The sequence below is a fragment of the Phyllostomus hastatus genome, unplaced genomic scaffold (genome assembly GCF_019186645.2).
Source record: "Phyllostomus hastatus isolate PE091 unplaced genomic scaffold, TTU_PhHast_1.1 phas_contig_80, whole genome shotgun sequence".
In the NCBI taxonomy this organism is placed as follows: domain Eukaryota; kingdom Metazoa; phylum Chordata; class Mammalia; order Chiroptera; family Phyllostomidae; genus Phyllostomus; species Phyllostomus hastatus.
The window spans coordinates 45,506,922-45,529,669 of record NW_025333960.1 but is presented as its reverse complement, the minus strand read 5'-3'; the positions used below and the strand labels follow the sequence as shown (position 1 = coordinate 45,529,669).

The 22,748-nt window shown below is 43.5% G+C and overlaps 1 protein-coding gene across 2 annotated transcripts in view; it reads right to left on the bottom strand.

Annotated features, from left to right (window-relative positions):
• The window catches only part of WDR7 (WD repeat domain 7), a 290,553-nt gene that overhangs the window by 39,065 nt on the left and 228,740 nt on the right, over window positions 1-22,748 (bottom strand). For both annotated transcript variants that reach the window (XM_045849693.1, XM_045849694.1), the window contains one exon: window positions 16,199-16,298. In XM_045849693.1, coding sequence (XP_045705649.1) covers window positions 16,199-16,298 — 100 coding nt within the window. The remainder of the gene's footprint in view (window positions 1-16,198; window positions 16,299-22,748) is intronic.

Genomic DNA, 22,748 nt, shown 5'->3' with positions numbered 1-22,748 from the left:
GGCCTCCCAAAAATCCAAACAGGATGCACTACAAAGTCTGGCTAAAAGTGAAATCAGAACAGGAAAAAAAAATGTTGCCTAAATAGGGACCAGGGTAGAATTACTTAAATATAGCCACAATTTTTGTGAGTAAAACATTCTGTGTCAGGAGGTTTTATTTTCTTAACTTTGGTATCTAATTTTGATAATGTACAAGCTCATCGTGTCCACACTTACTTTTTGTTAGAGAAGTAAGCAAGAAGTAAAACCATATGAAATTTAGAAAATTGTAAATTATATTTGAATTACTTTTGTTTCCAAAACAGGAACACAGCATTTTAATGTATTCTACTGTATTGAATGTATTAGAATGGCAGCATTTTGTCAACAGTTTTTGCCTCTGACACCTTGTTAAAAATATGATGCTAATATTTCACATTTTTCCGTAAAACCTTATGGGGTAGAAATATGTTGATTTATTATTTCTCAAGAAAAAGGTGATTCATCACATCCATCATTCTTGTTAATCATTAGGTGTTATTTTTAAGTTACCATGTAAACCCATTTTTCTTGGAACATGAAAAAATGTGCTGCCAGAAGAAAAGAATAGTGAAAAAACAGTTTAAGGTTTAATGCTTATTTTTCCCAATAGATAAAATAACATCTAAATGCATTAAAATGTGCACTAGCTCAAGCAGGAAATACTGTAAACATTCCTTCAACATACTGACAGAGGAAGGACTGTGCTACATTCCTATTGTTACAATATTAAAAACATATTCAAAGAAAAAAAGAAAAAACTACAATTGTATAAAATGCCTTGCAAGTCAATTTAGGAAACAAAGCACTGGCTGCTTCCAGGATTTTAATGGCACTTTAATAAAAGAATGCCATTTATTTGTTCAGCCTATTGACAAAGACTTTCTTTTTTCTTTTATTCCCTGGCAAGTATTTGTAGGTTTTTGAGAAAAATAGTACTATAATATTTCATAACTCACTACTGTAAGAATCCTCCAAAATTATTGTGATTGTGGGGACTCATTTTTAACTAGAAAAAATGTGAATTCAAAAACAATTCCTTTGTTGGTGCTAACTATGTTTTCCTCTTAGGAGACTGACGGGAGGGAGCTTTCTCCTGAGTGTGTATAATTATTGAAGTCTGGTAGAAGTAAACTTAGTCTCCAGCTAGGAGAGAAACTGTGTACAGACTGTCTATTCTGCACTACACTGACGACTAGTAGGTTGGTACAATATGGTTAAAAGCAGGTTTCCATTTTCGAAAACTTGTATTACACTAGCTAGCAACCATGATAACAGAATTTAAGTACTGTAGCCAGCCTTGGAAAAAATACCTGCCTTTAAGAAAGGCAAGTCAGCTTCTTGGAGTAGTTTGAACCTCTACATTTACTTTGTGAAAACACTAATCTTATGGAAATAATTTAAAGCATAATCAGTGGAAAAAAAAGGAGCTGCTGCATCATCAAAGCAGATGACTCAGACTCAGAGGCCACTGATGATGGGAAATCTGAAATGAAAAGCAGTAATATCAGCAGTCTTTAAAATGCAGTTTTCCTATGGGATCCCTCGTTGTCCCTTCACATCTTCCGATTATTAAAGAATTTGTGTTGACCTATTTAATTTCAGCCCTTCCACCTCTTTGTCAGATCTGGTTGAGATCAGCTTGCTTAAGTCCTGCCACTGAGGAGTGTGTGACCTGACAGCTGGCTCATTTGCATCCTTTTCTCTTATTGGCCGAGGAAACTGCCCAGGCAGTGCCACACTCACAGGCGGACAGACGTAGATTTTAGATACCTCCTCATTTTGAAAACTGGGAGCCTTTCTGCGTGCTCAGAGAGAGCATCTGCAAAACCCCAGACACTACACGCTAATTAGGGCAGCGCTTGCCCCCACCAAACAGGAGCAGAAGTTAAGGATAATTTAAGATGTACTCCTACGGACATAATGCCAGCAGATTAAAAACCCCTCAATTCTAATTGTGTTTAGAGGCTTTGGTGTTTGGTGGGATTTTTAAAGTCCCATAACCACATGATCAATCCAGGTGATTTAAAATCAATGCCAAAGCCAGACAAAGGCTGCTGAAAACAGCTCTCTATTTGCTTTAAGGAAAAGGTGAAAAATCAGAGTGGAGCTCTTTCTTCAGTGACACGGCTGAACCCTAGGAAAATACCACAGCCTGTGGGGCCACGTGCTCTTCCCTGGTGGAAATTCAAAAAGGCAAACGGACTCACCTCTTCCTGGTTTAGAGAAAATTAAGAGCAAAGCACTAAAGATGATGCTCACTGACACTGATACCTCTTTCTTGCTAACCTGAAAAGGATGCTTTAGCCATGATATATTTATGTCACATATAAATATATTTGACAATCATATATCCAAATAATACTCTATCCTTGGCAAAAAAGAGATATGACCTTTAATTCTAGAAATACAGGACTGTTGAGTAATTTCCTTTAAGAATACTCAGAAACAGAGTGCCTTTGCAATGCACCAAACTTTAAAGGAATAAATGGTTTTGAAACCCCTGGACAAATGACCCTTGTTACAGTCAGGTATAATGGCATGGCTTCTCATCTTAGTCTGTGATTTCAAAGGTCTGTCTGTCTTCATGGTCCTTTCATTATTCTCATTAGCATAGACCTAATGCCACTTGAATTTTGGGGATTTGCATTAAGTTAATATTAAAATGGTTCAGAATAATAGTGTTGACATAGCAGTCAACAAATAACATGCAGGAGTACTTTCTTCATGGCCAATCCAGAACAGTATCTTTCATAATCTGTTTTGGACCTTTTCCTGCTGCTAGCTCTGTTACCTGGTAAGCCACGGGTCAGGTGTTCCTTCGGCAAACATTCTGCAGCACGCTGAAATACGCATGTCTTGAAAAGCAGCCCTCTCTCGAGGCCGCATTTACTCTTAGGTCCCTCTTTTTCCAGTCTCCCAGCCACGCTCCCTGAGAGAGCGGCCCACGCTAGCCTCCGCCGCCAGTCTTCTGCTTCCGCTGCTGCACCACGGCTGCTGGTTTAGGGTCACTGACGACCTTCTGTGGCCAAATCTGATGGACCGCTCTTTCTTTTTATCTTGCTTGATCTTTCAGCAGCATTTGCTCCAGGAGACACCTCTTCTTTCAGTGTCTAAGACAACATAGTCTTCTGATTCTCTTCATGCCCTCAAACCATCCTTTCTCATCGTTTTGCCAGATGCATCTCTTCCATCGCATCTTTAAATGTTGATTGAACTTCTTAGGCCTTTGTCTCAGCTCTGTTCCCTTCTCACTCCACACCCATCTGCTCTGAATACATGTCAACCATGTCTAAATGTTCATCTCTAGAGCCATGTATGTAGCCACATACTGTATGTGACAGTTTCACATGAATGTTCACCAGGCATCTCAAAGTTAACCTAAAAAACCAAGTGGTTAATTTTCTACTACGCCTTAATCCACAAATCTGCTCTGGTTCCAGTATGTCCCATTTATTCTGTTGCTGAAACCAAAAACCTGGAGAGCATACTTCACGCCTCATTGTCAATGACCACACCAAACACAGCATGCGTTCAACTTGGTCTTCACATTCATCTCAGGTCAGTCCATTTCTCTCTGTCTTCGCTGTCCCCACACCAGTCCAGAATGTTGTCCCTTCTAGAATAGCCTTGTAACTGGTCCTCCCATTTCCACTTTGGTCTCCCCTCAATCCACTCCCCACACAGCAGTGGAAGCAGAGAAAACCTGACTAGTTTTTGCCACTGCAGCTAGAATAATACCAAAATTCCTCGACGTGACGCAAGGGCCTCTGTGACCCAGCGCCAGCCTACCTCCCGCCCTGTCTCCTGCTGTTCTTTATCTCCTCGGCGCATCATTTCTTTGGGATATTATGGAGGATGTATTGACGAACTAAATGCTTAGTTTTCCCAAATGGGGAAATGGCTCACATCCTGGGAATCTGGATTCACAGCTTGGGAGAGCAAATTGTGAATCCAACGGAAAGCTAAAAAATGTCTTCCGGTCAAGTTTCGGGAGGAAGCATTGGTTTCCTCATGATCATTCAGAAAAAAAGGCCTTATTTTACCAGTGTGTAGCACTAACACAGTAGCTGGTGTACAGTAAATACTTAACATTTGTTAAGTTAATACATTATTTGAATGGATGCCGCAGCAAGAGAAAAGACCACTCCATACTGTGAGAGAGATACCCAGAAACAGAGGGATCTTGGGCTGTGCGTTGTAGCTGAGCAGCTGGAGAAAACTCCTGATGAAGGACAAAGCTATAAGGGGTTAAGAGATACTGACGGCTTTGGTAAGCACATTTTCTGTTAGTGATTCTATCTGGAAGGGGCTCCCTCCCGTTGTCACTTGAAGAATAGAGAAGTCATCAGAAAGGGGACTGTGGAGAGAGAGGGAGGCTCTACGTGTACCCAACAGTAGTTGCTTAAAGCTCTGTCAGGCTGGGCTGGCAGAGCATTGCAGGAAAACTGTCGAACGCACCATGAAGTCATAGGGATCCTGGCCTCAGCTCAGGGCAGTGAGAAAAATTTCTGTACAGAAAAGAATAACTAAAACATCATAAGCTAGAATTTTATTATTTTATGTAATGTTTGAAAGCAAATACAGAAATATATAAACTATGGTTGCAAATATCTATAGTTATAAACATAAATAAGTAATGTATAAACAAAATCTTTGTGGGGGGATTATCACGGGTTTTCTCCTCTAAACCTTTCTTTATTATTGCTACACCGCCTCTTCAACGGTAACACCCAAATCAAATTCCACTCATCCCAAGGCTTTGCTTCAGTCTTTGTAATTCTGGCTCTAATACAAGCTATTTCTCTTTATTTTTAAATTGTTTGGTTTTATAGACCGTGGAGGACTTAAAACGTTAATTCACAGTAGTTCACACATTATTTGCTCTTTATATAACCTGTGATTTTATTCAGTAAACCCAGTGATTACCAACTCTGGTCCACATTAGAGTCACCCAGGAGCACCCTAAGAAATGCAGGTGTCTGGACCCCTGTCTCAGAGATTCTGATTTAGAAGGTCTGTGGTTGGTGGTCTAATTCCAAATATCCTGCATGATTCTGATACGCCACCTGGTTTGGAAAGAACAATGCTACACAACAATAGTCAGTGAATTTATAGAAAAGGAACTCCTAGACAGGAATATCGATGGAGCACTAAACGTATACACAAAAAAGAGATACTGGCGTTGGATTATGACTAATAATTGCTTCCCTTTGTATGCATTTGGCAGTTCTCAAAAGCCCTCCCACATCCGTCTGTAAAGGACCTCATCTTTCTGCCTTCACTTCGCTCGTTTTGTAAAAATAAGGAAGTTGGGCTACATTATTTCTTTCAGCCTAAAACACAAAATGAATGCCTTATATACAGTAGGTATAGAATGAATGAATGAATGAACGAATGAACAAATGCATGGCTTCCTGACAAAAACTATGCAGAGTGTACTGGGGTGGTATTAGCGAGCGGTGACAAACAGTCTCATACCCAGTCAACTTAGGCTCAGAGAAGGTGAGTAACAAAGTGAGTCACTCAGGCTAAGACTAATATTCTGACTACTCACTCGGTGGCCCTTCTTTCAGCATCCTTGCTGACATTCCCTAATTAGACTCTGTTGGGCGAAGGACGGCCCACCTGCTGTATTCTGCATTCATACCACTACCGACGAATGACAAACTGCTGTGTATGTATAATGGTGTGTAAGTTGTTACCTTTTCCTTTAACCTCTGTCTACAGTAGAAGCAGTAATTCCAGAGGCTTGGATGTACGTGTCTACAAGTAATGAATCTATGTGAGTTATAGCTGTGTCCTTGCAGATTTACAACTGTAAGTTTTAATTCATCTCTGACAACACATTTACATAAATTACGGCAGCACGGTAACAATGCCATATGCTGGGACGTCTGCCCGGAGACATTCAAGAGGCTTAAGGGAGGTGGCTTTTTCAGTCTCACAAGGGCCACTCCCAGATTGTGTGAGAAAGAAGCAGTTCATTTGGTGTGGTGGCCATTACATAGATGTTTCCTTGCTCTTGCCCTTCTTTTGAAAGTAACTACATTTTTAATGCCTTTTCTGCATTAATGAATGCTCTAGATTAAGATGTGACTTGGGGGAAGAGCAGACTTGCCTAAATAGTTAAATGTTCAGAGGAATAAATGCCAATGGCTTCTAAGCACCTGCTCTGTCTTCAAGTGTGGCGGCCACAGCTCTGAAGCTGGAGCGGAGATCGGCTGAGCTGGGAGGGAAGAGGGTCGGTGTCGGAGAATCGAGGACCACCCTCTCCTTCTCCATCCCCCTGGGCGGGGCCTGGAGAGGGGCTGGAGCCCGATCTCTGCAGCCCTACCTGCACTCTGCCAGCCCAGCCCCCTGTTCCTGCAGGACCAAAGGGGAAAGCTGACCCTTTTAAATGAACTTTACTAATATGATCTTACTGAGCGTTTACATGTCTCCTATTGGTAAGAGTTTCAACTCATACATCAAGACAAAAAGTTCTCTTTCAAATTCAGAAACTCAACACTGGACTGACTTTTACAGATGACTGTTCACCCACCATCGCCCTTTACTGAGCACTTCAGATGGAAAAGCACGCGACTAAATGTCTTCCACACGTTAGCTCAATGACTCAAGGAGCCCTAAAACCATCCCCATTTTCCAGGCGAGGAAATGGGGTCACAGAGTGCCAGGCGCTTGTCCACGTCCCCAAAGGCAGCGAGAGACAGGACGGTCTGCCATCGGCCTCTTTCCCTCTTCGTCACAGCTCAGCACCCCCTCCGGGGAGACGTCACCAGCTTCCCTTGAGGAATGACGCTGGTTGTTTTCCTCCGGCCAACCCGCGCCCTCCCCCCCGCCCCCCGCCCTTCCAGAATCTCGGGGTGAATCTCAGCTTGTCAGTCACGATCACTGTGGGCTCTGCCAGCAACAGGTTTCATAAAAATGGGCATGTGATTCGATTTTGGTCAATTGAGACACAAGAACAGGCTTTCTCAGAGGGTGTATTTGCTTGGAAAATGTCTGCTTTGTACCTCTGGATGGTATCCTCAGCACAGGTTGCTGGCTCCGTGGCAGCCATCCTGGGCCCTGAGGTGGTCCAGTGGCAGAGCCCAGCACATGGAACAGAGTGGACCAGAGAGGTGGAAAGACCAGGGCCCGGAGGACACTGTTGAGCCGCTCACTCCACCCTACCTCCAGGTGTTTTGTTATAGAAAATAACAAATCCCTTAATTCTCGTTACTTTTCACATGATATATCATAACTTCAAGTTTTTCCAACAACTCAATAATTATTCGAAAACTCCCTCTCTATGCCTAACATAAATCTTTGCTTTTACGTGTCTGCCTTCCTAGTAGTTCATACAGGGTCCGTTCTTTTCTTTTTCATTTAATGTTGCTTTTACATTTTCATTATGGCATCAACCTATATTTTAGCGTATCTATTTAACATACTGCATTTTAAAGCTCAACATTCTTTGCTTGCTCTGTATCCTGCTCCTACTTCCTTTCTTCACCCAATCCCCCCCCCCCCCCCACACACACACACCAATCAAGCCCCAAGCAACTGCTGCCGGGGTCGTTACCAAAGCCTCAAGGAGCAAACCTTCCTCAGTTCAGCCTCTGCGGCCCTGACCTTCCAAATCGGAGTGCCTAATTCTGCCGCTCACTGCTTAGAACTCCTCAAATGGTTTCTCTGAGGGTCCTGAATGCATTCAGTATAGCACTGATTTATGCACTTCAAAAACGTTTAACATTGGTCACTAGTACTTAAAAATCAGGAGGTTTTTACATAAAAACTGCGATTCTCAGCTTGCCTTGAAAAGTCAGAGGGTCGGGCAGCACTCTGTCCGGCCGCACGTGGTCCCATGCTGATCTGAGACATGGCTGATCCCCTGACACGGGTGCGGCCCTGCCGTCTGCCACAGCCCCCAGCCCTCCCGCTCCTGCCCCGGACACTCAACTAGAGTACCAGCTGGCTTTTTATTAGAGGCTTAGGCTGCTGTTCTATACAGAGCAGTATGAAAAAGAAAGGCGAATATTTCCTGGGTGGCGCTACCAAAAATGGAAACATGAAAATAAACCTTACCTTGCTGTATTAGGAGGGCTTACCTTGTTTTATTAATTTATGCTCTCTTCTGGGTCTGTTTAGACATCTCCGTTTGTCACTGCTGACAAACTAAGAACAATCTGTCCAAGAGAGGCTTACCACCATCTCAGTCCCAAAAAAGACAGGCTTTACCTCCCTTCCCTCCGCCAGACTGCCCTGCTCCTTCGCAGCCTCCCCTCCCAGCACAGCCAAACCCCACAGGCCCTGGAATGCACTCTAAGTGAAACAACCTGTCTGTGCCTTTGCAGATGCTCCATATTCTCTCTGAGAAGCTTTCTTCCTCCATGCGGGCCTAGGAACACCTAGTCGGGACTCCGCTCAAATGTCACCTTCCTCAGGCACTCTCTCCAGTTCCTGTCTCCTGCCTTCAGGGGACTCACCCTTTCCTTTTTTGTGCCGGTCACGTCCCAGGGTAGTGTGCCCTTGTCTGTTGCATCTTCCGACCGTACCAGCCTGTAAGGACCCTGCTCACACTAGCGGCCACTCCCCTCTGCATTTCAGGGTGCCGTATAAACACCATGGGATGCATAGAGATGCATTGAAGGTACCGGAATCTCTCTTAACTGACTCCTCCTCTGCTGACTCTGACGGTGAACCAAGGTTCTCGATGCTCTCTGTAAAATACCCCGACTGACTGAGGCCACCGAATGCAGGATGCCAGCGCTTCACCGGCCCCTGGCCAGGCTCCCCTTGTCCTGCGCCCCCCCCCCCAACGGAGCTCTGTGACCTGGCGTGACCAAAGCTATGCTAGTTGTGCCAGTTATATATATGGTACACTTCAATGCCCTGGAAAATTTTAAGTGAAGAATGGAAAGGCAGCTTTAGAAAGACATACATACATATATACTCATGAAATTAGGTGTCAGACAACTGTAAAAAACTGGGAAAAGCATGAACGTCAAGGATTACCTTCTGGGACTGCTTTGTAAATATCTTTAACTTCTCAATCTACTTAACTAAAAACAGAAGCTAGAGTAGTTTAGAAAGAAAAACGTGGACTGATTCTAGAAAGAAAAGGCCTTGGTCTCACATCAAGAGATGGAAAAGAATTTAAATCCTATAAGGATGATTTTAAAATAAAAACGTTAAGATATGCATTATTTTACGCGATTCCCCATTTGAGCAACATTTTCGGTTAACCGAGTAACTTTCAGGGCCGACTGTGCTGGATCCCGGGGCACCCCCCCCCCGCCCCCCCCACCCCCAACCTGAGCTCCGTCCTGACCTCTACTGGAGACAGGACCACCATATTTTGACAGTACTCTCCTCTTAATCACGATCCTTTCAGAACCTATCATGAACCCCAGACTCATGTCCTGATTATACATGTTTTGGAGTACTTTGGATTTGTTTTATCTTGAATGACAATCCCTTAGCCTTGGCCAGGCCTTGTTCTAAGTACTTTATCTCAGGGTGAACCTACAGAATACAAGCCAGTGAGTCCAGAATAAATTCAATGTACTGTAACTCTTCAACTTAACATTTTTTTAAAATTTATGGACTAAACATGTATTTAGCCATTTATACTTTCATTTTTTTGTGTGAGTGGAGAAGAAAAAGAGGATGGCTAGGAAGGAAGCTCAATGGCATTGAGAATATAGATGGAATGTGAATTTGGGGAATCACAATACATTTTAGTCCATCCAACGCTTTTGCTGGGAAGTGGAAACACTCGGAATAACCGTTGTGTCTGTAAATGCTAGAACTCCCTGCCTCATGTATTTCCAATTACAGAATTTCATTTGTATTCTTGGTGCAAAAGTCTTGAATACTGCTGTTTAAAGTATAACATGGATATAAGAAATACTCAGTGAGTGATGGGGTACAGACACAGAAAAATACTCCTATGCACCAGCAACTTAAAATGTTCTTTAAAAATTTTTGAACTTTCAGAATAAATGATGGTCTAATTCCAAGCATTGTTCCCGAGATCTGTTTCTCCTCCCAGGGCCTCTTCTCTAAATAGCAGTCCACTCTGAAAAAGGGGAGCTTGCTAGGTGATTCTTCACCACGGTGTCAGGGAGCCATTGTCCTCCCCCACCATTCATCTTGCTATCACCCCTGATGCCATATTTCTGGTTGTTGCTTCAGAATGTCATAGGAAGCACCTGCCATAAAACCGGCTGCTGAAAAGAGCAGGAAGAAAATACCTAAAATGTCACCGTCTGACTAAGTACCGCAGCCAATTCTCACTGCAATTTTTGCAATCAGCGCATAAGTGCCCTTGATGTATAAGCGTTACAGAATTCTGCTCAGTGAAAACTGGGCCCCAAGCTTCCAAACTCTGCTTTAAAATAACATCAATCTTGCTGTCCACCAGCTCCCTGAGGTCCACTGCTCCTCCGAACTAGAAGTAAAGTCTTTGTGTTTTTTTTTAGAGAGAAGAACGCACTGTTTGCCCAACTTCTATTAATATAGGTGTGTTTGCTGACATTTCTGTGGAGTCTTGAATATTAGCTCTTCTGATATGTGGTAGTCAGAGTGCCTGCCAGAATTAAATGTATTACAGAAAATGACACTGGCGAATTGTCATTAGAAGGCTTTGATTCCCATGCTGAAAACATTTTCATGCCTTGGCAAGCCCTGCTTTTCCTAAAAAATATTATTAATGGAAAATGCCAGCATTCAGCCATTTCTTTAACACTTGCTAATACTACGTAACTTTATTTACAAATGCTACATTACTGGCTTAGTATTTACTAAGTCACAGATAAGAGGAGTCTCTACTTATGTCCTGGAATCAGTTTTCCACATGAGATTCCTGCAGTTCCTAGTGTAATGCTAACTTGAGAATCGCTGTAACATGCACCTTCGCATATATTGGGAAGACGTCTCTTAGTTTTTGGTAAACATGCTTCCCATGTGCTTTCTTGTTCCTCTGGGCTTTGTGGATGTTGCGCCTTCTGCCTGGAATAATGTCCCTTGCCCTTCCCCTTCTTTCCTCAGTCTTAATTGTTCCCGGCTCAATTCAGACGCCCTCTCCCTCAGATACCTTCTGGCCATTCTCCCTAGACCCCCCTCAGGTCTGGGCTAGTGGTCCTCCTGTGCCCTCCCCCGGACTGCTTTTCTGGAAGGGATGATCACAGTATTCAAACCACGGCTTTATGTCAGTCTTCTAAAGCAGACTATGAATTCCTGGAGGGTAGGAACAATTCATATTTATTTTTTGATCACTTGCATATAATATGGTATCTGGTGCAAAAAAGAGCTACTGTAATTGTTAAAAATTTTCAGTACTTTTTATAAATAAGGGATAACTCATGAATAACTGAATGAACACTCTATTGTCTAAAATGACAAATACAGGAGGGAAAACAGACTGACTGTAGTGTTTCTTTCTTTTTTTTTGTTATAAGACTAATTGTGGTTTAAGAGCCATTCTGTTATTCATAGAAATAGTATGAAGAGTGTGCAGAAACTAACACCCATAAACTGGGGGAAATTAATTTCAGAGCATTCTGGTAGTCAAAGGCACAGACCTTTTGTCCTAGCACTGTCCATTCAGGCATTCATTCTAAAAAGAATCAGGTAGGCATAAAATTACATAAATAAGACTATTCAATGCAGTGCTATGTACACTAGTGAGGAATTGGGGGAGGGCTTAAATGTTAATGGGTAGAGGATTGATTAATGCATTTTCCTACATCTGCATATTATTTTATCGTCATTCAAACAGATAAAATAACCTTCAAATTACATGTGTCCAATACCCAAGTCCTGACATCATCCCTGCTCCCCGACTGCTCGTCTCAGTCATTAATGTCACCACCGTCTACCCAGGTGCCCAGGGCTCACACTAGGGGTCACCCTTGAATTCTTTCTCTCGCCACTGGCTGCCCCTTGCTCCCCACACCCGCACCCTACCTCTGAGCCGTGGGCCCGACCTGGCGGCTCTGCTGCGGAACGTCCCCCCTCATCTGTCCACCCTTCTCCTCTCTCCTGCGACAAGGAGCGTCCCCCACGAGCTGGTAGTTCTAATTCCAACGTGTGCCGTTGAGGACGAACGGGAGGGAATGAGGGAAGAGCAGCTGGACAGGAACACAACAGGGCCATCTTCCTTGTATTCCACCTTCGCTTTAAGACAGTTGTGGTTTTTCGGGTTTGCTCAGGTTAGTTTAGTTAGATGCTCGGCAGATGCCTGAATAGAACAATGTGATGGGACCAGTCAGAAAAATTTAGTTGGCAGAAAAACGAAGGTAAGCCAGGCTAGTCAGTGTTGGGATAAATCAAGGTTAAAAAGACAGGTGCAAATGGGTCTGGACAGAGTTCGGGGCTGCCTCTCCCTCAGTGGCTCTGGCAGCGGGACAGAGGGCATCAGGGACACGAGGGGCAGGAGGCGGCAAGGTGCCCAGTGGCCGTCTTCTTCCCTTGAGAAGGCGCTTCAGAAGCTCAGCGCGCCCGCCCCTCGGGGAGCAAGGAGGCCGCAGGGCCAGAGAAGCTGGACTTGGGGCCCGCTGCTTTTTCTCGCGCCGGGCTGTGGGATGGGGCACACTGCAGAATTTACCCCCCGCCCTTCAAGGGATCTCAGCTAGACCCTAGTGGCCACAGCTCCGTCTGTGCAGTCAAGCCTCGCTTCCGCTTCTGCCTTCATCGCCTGGCCGCGGGCAGGCCTGGCCCCGGGCTGCTACAGAGACACAGGTGCGCCTTCACGACGCCCAAGAAGGCGGCCCTCTGTGCTGTTTCTGAAAAGACAGCCCCTCTCCCCTTTATAGAGAAGCAGTCCTTTGATGAGGTGTTTCTGACATACCAAACATGACTACGCCCGATGACAAATGCATTTTTGATAGAATTAGGGCATACTTGGTGTTCTCATGTCTTACTGAGTTTCTAAAGACTCGGATGTTTTATTTGATCAACGTGTATTTTACTGTGCATTTACTATGCGCCAGGAACTGGAAAATGCGGGGCTTTAAAGAAGAGTTCTTTAGGGAACTTACTTAAATTCTCAATAATAAAGTTCTTCTAATAATTTAGCATTTAGGTAAGGCATCAGCCACACTTCCTTTCACTTGTACTTCGCTGCCTTTTTTGTAGCGTTACACCATGTCAAAGGCAAGAAAAGAAGTGCCCAGATTCACCCAAGTGCATCAGACGCCTCCCAGTGACAGAGGTCGTCGGGAAACCGAGCAGCAGGGGCCGAGAGAGCCCTCCCTGCCCGGGGCCAGCGGTCGTTTATCGCACAGAAGGCACGGAAGGTGGTCGGCCCGATCACGAGCGAGGTCGGGCATCGAGTCTGCCCAACCACAGGCGAGCGTTGCCGGAGGGAGGACTTCCACTGCTGATTTAACCAAACTCCTCTCTGTAGCTCTGCGGACTCCTGGAACTGCATTAGCTGCTTATTGAGAACACTGCCTGCCGACACAATTTAAGCACTTCATAGGGAGTTACTTTGTTGCTGTTGTTGTTTTTTTAATTAGGCAAAATTTGAGTCAGATATATTCTGAAATAGCTAGCAGTCGCCAAGTGAAAACACAGTCAGTGGCACAGCAGGATTTTAACTACTGAACTGCATCAAGGTTTCTCATTTCCATAATCAGTAGAGATTCAGCTTAACACCACAGGCCAGAGCTGTCTTCACAGAGGAATCTGCACATGGCCCGGGGCAGAGCTGCGTCCTGCCTGCACCTGACCGAGACTGTGAGTCTAAAACACCCTGAGGGCTCACGGCTTATCTGTGCAATTAATATAACGCAGTTGCAATGTAATGTACCTCCAAGATCATTTTGACATGACATCAACCAACATTTGCTGAATGTGAACTACCGGGCAGGCCCTGTACTGATTACATGGATCATCTTATTTCTCACAATAACAGGCACCTTTTCTATCCCATTTTACAGTGAGGAGACTTCAGCTCAGAAGTTAAGAAACTGCCCCAAGGTTATAAAATTAGGAAGTGGTGAAGATGGAATTCAGGCCGCATGAGTTTCTAATCATTCTTCTCCAATATATTACACTGTACTGTTGTAACGAATTTTTCATTTAAATTAGTTAACTCTACTTCCTCAATCATCTGTGCCAAGATCCACAAACTCTCTCTGTAAAGGGCTGCAAGGAAACATTTTAGGGTGTGGGGACCGCATACGGTCTCTGCTAGTCACAATCAGTGCCGCCACCGCCGCAGGGACGGCGTGGCCACAGACAGTCCCGAAGTGCATCAGCAGGGCTGCTTTCCAGGAAAACTTTCGCTACTACAACAGGAGGCAGGCAGACTCGGGCAACAGTTCGCGAACCCTTGATGTAAGTAAAATTCACGCTCCAGACAGGTATGCCCGTGTGTCCTGCGGCTTTGTGTGATCCCCTATGCTCGTTCAGGAAGAAGAGGTTAGGAGAAAATGATTTTTTAAAAAGGGAGAAGCCAGTGCAAAACGCAAGGGACAGGGGTTTGAGTTTCCCGTCCATCCTTCACCTATGACCCAAGAACAGCAGGGAGCCCACCTGACCGCCCTCCAGTGGCGCAGCCATGGCCTCCGCCCACACTGGGCCCACGGCTGCTCTCTCGGGCTGGCACCGGGGACCGGCCACAGCTGATGCTCCCGTCCGCTGTGACTCCCATGCAGGTGGTTATGCCTGGTCTTTCCACCTAACTGGAAACCCACCCCCAGAGCCCAGTGAATTTATCTTCTACATTTTCCACGGCATATCTCTGCGTGTTTGTTCGTGCTAGGAAAAATGCCCCCCTCTCTCTGTTACCTGAGTCCAAGAGCTAGTTCAAGAAATGCTTTCCTGAGGTCCTGTTCGAAATCCCTAGTCCCTTGACTGACCTCTAAAACATCATTTCTGAACATGCCACCTGCAGGTGTGCATTTTGATTCAACTGTTGTCTCACTTATTTCAAATACTACAATGCTGATACTGTAAAAGAATTGAGGATCGTTGTCACCTAAGAGCTTATTGTCACTGGATATCACTGGTAACTGGCCAGAGCAGTTAAGATTGATTTTACTGATTCGGCCTTGTTTCCAGGTTCTGAATAATGAGAGAAGAGGGTAAGCGTCCGTTTCAAACAGAACTGGGAGGCAAAGGTCACTCAGTCATGCAGCACTGATGATAACTTTGGGGATCAAAATCAAGAAGCTGGGGTAGAAAAAAAATCACGGGGACACGGAAATGTCCAAATGTCCTAAAACGATGCACAGAAAATAAAATGGAACATACACGACTTTACAAATCCCTGTTAAGAAAGAATGTCTGATTGGTGAGGGCATCTCAAGTAACTCCATTAAAAAGAATAAGGTATTCAAATTACTCGTGTTCTTTGCATTTTACTAAGATCTTTGCTGAGACCACTTAGGAGGAAGGAGACTGCAATGAAACACATGGGTTTGGAGGAGAGTTGGACTCAGGACTACTTATCAATGAACATCGTGAATTCACCAGGATCACAGCAGGGCCTAGCCCTGGTTTCGATCTTGATCACTTGATTCTCAGAACAGATTCTCATCACTCAGAGTGCGACTCTGGACTCAGAGACTCCAAGTCTCAAAGCTCGGATTCACTGACGTCTAAAGTGGGGCTGCACTTGCCCTGTCTACCCAACTGGTCTGTTCTGAGAATCAAGTGATCAAGATCAATACCAAGACTTTTTCGAAAAGTGTCATAAAAGCATTAAAAGAATTGAAAAAAAAAGGTATGTAAATATAGCAAAGGCTTCCTTTTTACAGAGTCACAGCAAATGCTACTGTGATGTCATTTGTCCAACTTCACTGTTTTACTTAGAAAAATTTTACTCAGCCATTAACTATCATAATGTACCATCAAACTTTTTTCCAGAAAACATATGTCAAAAACAAGCAATAAAACCAGAAACTTTTTTTTAAAGAAGAAAAGACTCACTGCACAGCCGTCTGTGAGCAGAGCCACCCCACTCTGGGCTCTGCCGTGAACTCGTCTGCGGCAGCCCCTCATTCCCGCTGAATAAAGGCGGGAGGGCTCTCTACTCTCTGAGTCCTTCATTAAACTACGGATCCCTTTAGCATTACCCATAAAGTCCCAGCAGCTCAGCACGTCCGCCGGCGGCGTGCTGGCCTCACGCTCCTTCCCACAGCTCCCACGCTCCATGGAGAGGAAGTCGCAATGGTTTGTGTACCTGGCACTTCCCCGTCCGGATGTCGTAAAGGGCCACCGAGCCACTGCGCGCCCCGACTGCGATCCTGTGGTTCCGCTCGTAATAGCTGACCATGTAGAACCTGGAATGGCATTTTAACAGAAACAAACAAAAATCAAAAAAAGAGAAAACAGACAAACAGGTGAGATGACCTGCCCACCTAAGTGGACAGCAACACCTTTCAAAGGTTGAAGCCAGCTCCGACATACATATTTTAAAATATGTCTATGTAGAGTTACTATAGCGAGATTGTTCAAAAATGTTTCATTTTAGTAATTCTTAAAATCAATGGAAAGAAAAATGATGCAGAACACCACTTAGGCCTCTTAATAATTGTCTTCAGTGGAAAACAACTTCATTATAGCAAACACTTTTGAATTTTGAAACAAGAGACAGAGGTCAAATACAAAAATAATATGTAAATAATATATAAACATATGTTCATATGTTAAATATGAACTCTGAGTTTTGCTACAGTGACTACTATGCAAATATTTCTATTCGAACAGAAATGGAAAAAATGAAAAGGCTTACATATTCAATCTAATTATGTTCTCGTGGTTTATATAGTATTAAGGAGTAAAATATACTTTTCAGCAGAACAATCATATAAAAGCTACATAAATGTTATGTTTAAGTTCACACCAATAATTTAGAATGAAATTAGAAGTTGCCCACCAGATGAAGCTTTCTGGAAAATTTCCTACATTTTCCACATTTATCAGTTTATCTAAACGACAGGTGTGACTACAGGTAGTACTTGGTGCTTATTTGGCATTGCATAAAAAAGGATTTAGGGAGGATGGTCGAAGGTTATAGGAGGCTATTTTTATTTATTTATCTTTTTTCTAGATTTATTTTCATGGAAGGATCAAGTATTTGAATTCCTGATCTATGCTTTGTCATAATGATTTCATGGCCATATGGCAAGTGCCTGGGAAGGTAAGAATAAAACTTAGTAGAAGCATAAATAAGGGATGATTATATATCCCCAAAGAGTTTTGAACATACCTTCCCCTCACTAGTCCTACTGTCTCGGTGTGAGCTGCCAGGATGAACGAGTGCTCCCCCAAATATTTATGAGAATACCGCATCAAGTCCATGCACTCCTGGCCTCTTTTTATCCTTGTTTCCTTACTACCAGAACACTTTGGTAACTTTCCTGTTACTGTCTTTTAAAGCATGGGATGGGGAGGTAAAACAGATGATGGAAAAGAAATACCATCCTCCAATGCTTTCTGGAGACTGATAAAAAGTTAAAAACCACTGGGGCGTGGATTAAGTTTCTGAAATTCTGGGAGGAGAGGCTGAGAGCGACAAAGGCCAGATGTTTGAATGTGAGCGTTTGAAACTGGGGGACATCCTGACAAAGCCATTGTGGTACTATTAGACATTATGACATTCATATATATTTCATACATCTGGAAAGCTATTACGTTTTTAAACTTTTTGTTTGCCACTTATTACTAAGTAATGGATTCAACAATACTTTGGTCCAGACGTGTCTCCTTCCTCTTTCATGGAAGATGAATGCTTCCTGAGTAGTCACGCGGAAGACACGACTTCAGGACGACACCCTGCTGGGATTTGCTGGGCACACCCAGGAGATGTCCTCTTGATATGGTTTGAGGGACGGAAGGGTACTAAAGTCTCCTGACGCATATAGCTTCCCCCATAAGTGGTTAGTAAAATGTTTCCCAAAGCTTTTCCTGTTGGAGCTTCCTATCTACCTCACTACAGAAGACAGGGATCAGCATTCAAAGCGCTGAAAAATGTTTGCTATTTTGCTTTTCAATAATTACGGTGGTCTCAGTATTGAGCATCCATCATTACACCCACATCTACAGTGGCATCTGTGCACACATAAGCACGCACAATTGTACCCTTACAGTAGCATGGAATAGAACATCTAGCAATTGTTCTAACAAATATTTATTCTGTGAATTTTAATAGCCACAGGAAAATAAAATTCCCAGGCCTATTAAAAAAATCTGATATTAAGATTTGTACAGATGTAACAGTTATACTGCTGAAATTCTTTTGCTATATGTGATTGTAATTATCACTCAAAATAATCCTCTTTCAAAACAACCACTGGTAAAATACATTTATATGGACAAAACTTTAGTTAAATTAGTGTCTAAAAAGTTTTGTTATGCTGACCGTTTCCTATGTTCTGGACATCAACCTCATCCTTCTAGATCACCTGTGAACACCATCATTAATGGGAGAAACAAGATCAAATCTTGGGTCTGTCTGGAGGGGACATATCGTACAGGTCAGTGTTTTTCATTCTTTGCAGTTTATCACTAGACTAATACTTCCAAATAGCACCTGAAAGCGGTTGGAACAAGGCAAGGTCTTAGGGCATGTTTTTAATGCTGGACTTCTTGTCAAATTGTTTATTTCATTAACAGTGTCTCTTTTAAAAAAACAGAATGAGTCCATTTTATATGTGGTTACTTCACACGTATCCACTCTCGGGATTGGCTACAGTGCACCCCTTTCTGCTGAGGGTCTCCGGAGCCCCCCACACCCTCGACTATGCTTCTCCATCGGGGGGCTGTCAAAACCAAGGATGGTGAGGTACGCATTACTTATTCTCACCCTCCAAGTTATCGATGGATGGAGAAGAGGAGGATCCATTTCGGTTTTTAAGACTATTCTAGTTTTGGCCTGACCCTACAGGAAAGTCTTGAATTCCTCCAAAATTGGGGAGGGGGTGTTCAGAGGAGGGGTTCATCATGTATGTGCTGAGCTCTCTGGACGTGGCATCTCAGTCTCCCATTTGCTGGATTGATAACATGTCACTCGGGCAGCATTTCCTGGGCAACAGCCTGGCAAGAATCCTTTTGTTACATTCCGGCCAGAACAACAGTTCTTCTCTCCTCAGCCCACCACAAGGAAGCTCCGTGAAGTCAGGCAGAACATTACCACTCAAGTCCGTGAAAGAAGAATAAAGTGGAATCGACTACTGTTCCAACATGGGGTTAGGGTGGTCTTCACCCAGAAATTTTATAGATTTTTAAAAAAAGATTTTATTTACTTATTTATTTTTAGAGAGGGGTGGGGGCATAGAGGGACAGAAACATCAATGTGTGGTCGCCTCCTGTGTGCCCCCTATTGGGGACCTGGCCTACAGCCCAGGCATGTGCCCTGACTGGGAATCAAACCGGTGACCCTTTGGTTCACAGGCCAGGACTCAACCACTGAGCTACACCAGCCAGGGCTACACCCAGAAATTTTAAAGTCTCTGGTCTGCACATTTTCACCATTGCCTACATGCATCCAGAGCAATCCTTCTAACCGTAAACCAAATCACCTCTCTCTTATGCTCACAGTCATCCGACAAAACCCTACCTGATACGCTCTAATGCTTCTCAGGCCACCTCTCTCCTTCGCGCGGTCTGCTCTAGTCATGCTGATCTCGCCTTGTCTTGACTGCGCCAAGAGCGTTCCTGGGGTGGAACCTGAACATTCTCGGATCCCTCTGCTTGAACATCTCCTTTTCCCAGACTCTCTTTGGCTCAGGCCCTCACTTCATTTAGGTCTTTGTTCCCAGGTTATCTTGATAAAGGGGACCCTGCGGGCCATCCTGCTTAATGCGGCTTCCCTGCCGCTATTACTCTAATCCAACATCCTGCTTTTCTTTATTAAAATTCCCATCATCACTGAGAGAGTAAACAATAACTTTTTTGTTTATCACTTGTGTCCCTCCATGGAGACTTTCTCTTTTGTTTCAATGTGTGAATATAAAGATACGGTCCAAGAAAGCAGAATACAGCACTGAAGCTGAATTCAGAATACTACACTTGTGTTTCAATGACTAGTGGCCAGGCATGTCACATTTTAAGGCCAGTGAATAATTGAGATGAACAACAAAGAAAACAAAACTGTGCAAAAAAGTGAGGCAGAAATCAGGAAACAGAACTTTCCCATGGCCCTTCTAAAAATGTATTTTCAATTGACACAGACCATTTCCGATTTACAAGAGCCGACCCGTAACGGCCCCTGCAGTCTGGGCACGCGGCACGAGATGGACAGGTGCATGAAGGGAAATTCAGTTTTAGGGAACTAGGGAACATCGTTTAGGCTGAAACTCAAATAGCTAAATGTAGTCAAAATAATGATCGATTCAATAAAGTATATACTTTTTCAGTGTAAATGTGGTCCTGGGGATAAAAGTTATTCTGAGAATTGAACAGATATTTATACCACTAGACACAAATTTCAATGTACATGATATTTTCGCATGAAATGTAATGAAAAGAAATAGCCACCTGTCAGTCATTATTAAAGACTAGCATCAGTTGTTTTGTTGCTCCAAAGCCAGGTTTGTGACTTCAGCTCTCCGGGAGGAACTCGCCACTTATGATGTGAAACACAACGTGTGGCCAGCCCATCTGGCGCAGGAGCCTGATGCAAATCACTTCGCCTGACAGTCTCCCAAGCACCCCTTTCTGAGTCTCTAAATAACTTGGGTGCTTTCTATCTATACTCTCCCTTGAACTGATGACCTGTTAAAACCTTTAGTAAAAACAGCCCTCAAATAAGAGAACATTTGTGCAAAATTTGAAAGTTGTTTTGGAAAAATACAGTTCAAGGAAACATGCAACTCTCAGCAGAAATGTGATTTGGGAGAAAGGAACCTGTAAAAGCACTTTCTTAACTGACTTTGGTAATCTGTGATGGTTTCGGGATGGGGAGTTCCTACTGTATTTCATACTGATGAGCATCAAAATGCAACACTTTTCAGCTAACCCAAAGTTAACCTCCAGGGTCACATGAAGCCATAAGATCTAAGGAGGTAGGGGATAGGATGGATGAATTTTAACTATTTATAATTTATAACTATTTCAACTCACTAACTGCAACTACTTGCAGCTGATATTTACTGAGTACTGACCCTGTATCAGGCACCGCCCCATGTACTTGTATATGCATTTTCATAAGCAATGAGTATTAGAAGCAGTTCTTGAGTTGCTTTCAGAATGTCTTGGTGTTGATTTAGAATGGTTCCCAAATTTTTGGTTCTTTTTGTTACAAAGGTATTAAGGCAGTATGTGCTTCTAAACAACTCAACCACCGCCAACATGTATCTAGTAAAAAGTAAGTCTTATTTCTCATACACCCTCCTTCACCAAGGGTTAACTACATTCAGCAATTTGATGGACCTTTCTAGAGCACTTTCTAATTTTTATTTCAAAAAAGGAATGATATTATGCATATTTTTCTGTAACTTACTTTTCTTCCCTCTGCACTTCCTGGAACATCCCCCCACATCAGTGTACACATGATTCCACGCATCATTTCCCTACTCCCTTCCCGACAGACATTTAACTTAGATCGTACATGGATCCTTCCACACCCAGGGAGTGTTCTTATAGGCTACAATGTCCAAAGCAAGACTCTGAATTTAAAGCAGACACACATTTTAAATTTTGATAGTCAGTGACCAAATACCTCTAATTCCCATTGAAGTAAAAGAGCGCCCCCACTTGGTATTAGCAAACTTTCCACTTTTTTTTTTTTGTGGTCAATACAAAGAAAAAATGGTATCACATTTTCGTTACAACTTGTATAGAATAACCTTTTAGATTGATTCACTTCGTTACATTCTGCAGGATATGCATTCAGGTTTACTAATGTGAACAAAAATTATTTACAATGTAGTCAACACAGTGCATCCTTTATTCACTGTGCATGTCCTCAATGTTCACGATGGGTTCCCAATAACCCACAGCAAGATCTGAGCCTCAAACACAGGCAAACTGGTTCTGCAGGAAAGAACGGTGGGCCTCTGTTACAGAGCAATGTGCAGTCACTCTGACCACAAGAAGGTAGCAGTGACACTACCAACCCCATGTGCCTTGCTGGCCAGTACGAGCTGCCAAAGAGCTCTGCTGAGGGCCACCATGTGAGAGGCCAGGGCCTTGGTCTTGGGACACTGGTCGACAGCCCTCAGAGATGCCGCAGCGACAATCAAGGAGGAGCATTTGAAAAGGAGGAGGCACTGTACAGCACATGTCTGTACACACCCACGAGAACGCCAGGCCTCCTGCTGCTGGGTACTCGACAGGTCTAGAGAAATGCAGGTGGCTTAAGCATTTTGCACAATGTAGACAGGTGGTCAGTGGATATTTCCTGAATAACACTTGTGAGGATTTAATAGGTGGATTACAGTACTTTCCTTCTAAAAAAAAAACAAAACTTGCTGTAGGCACACTGTGGCTGGTGTGTTTGTAGGAGAATTGGAAACACTTCTTAGGCTATACGGGGAGCAGCAGGAAAAACACTGCATATTGAGAGTGTATCGTCTGGTGGCTGAAAAACAGGTCTCTTGTCACCCGGCTCTGCCACTTAACTGTGTGACCTTGGGCAAGTTTCCTAACTTGCCTAGGCCTCAGTTTCCTCTTGTGTAGAATGAGGCCACTAGTACAGACTAAGGTTGTTGTGAGGATTAAATGTGCGTGGCACACAAGAAGCATGTACTATGGCAAGTTCACGCAGACTCTGGCAGCTGCCATCCTCA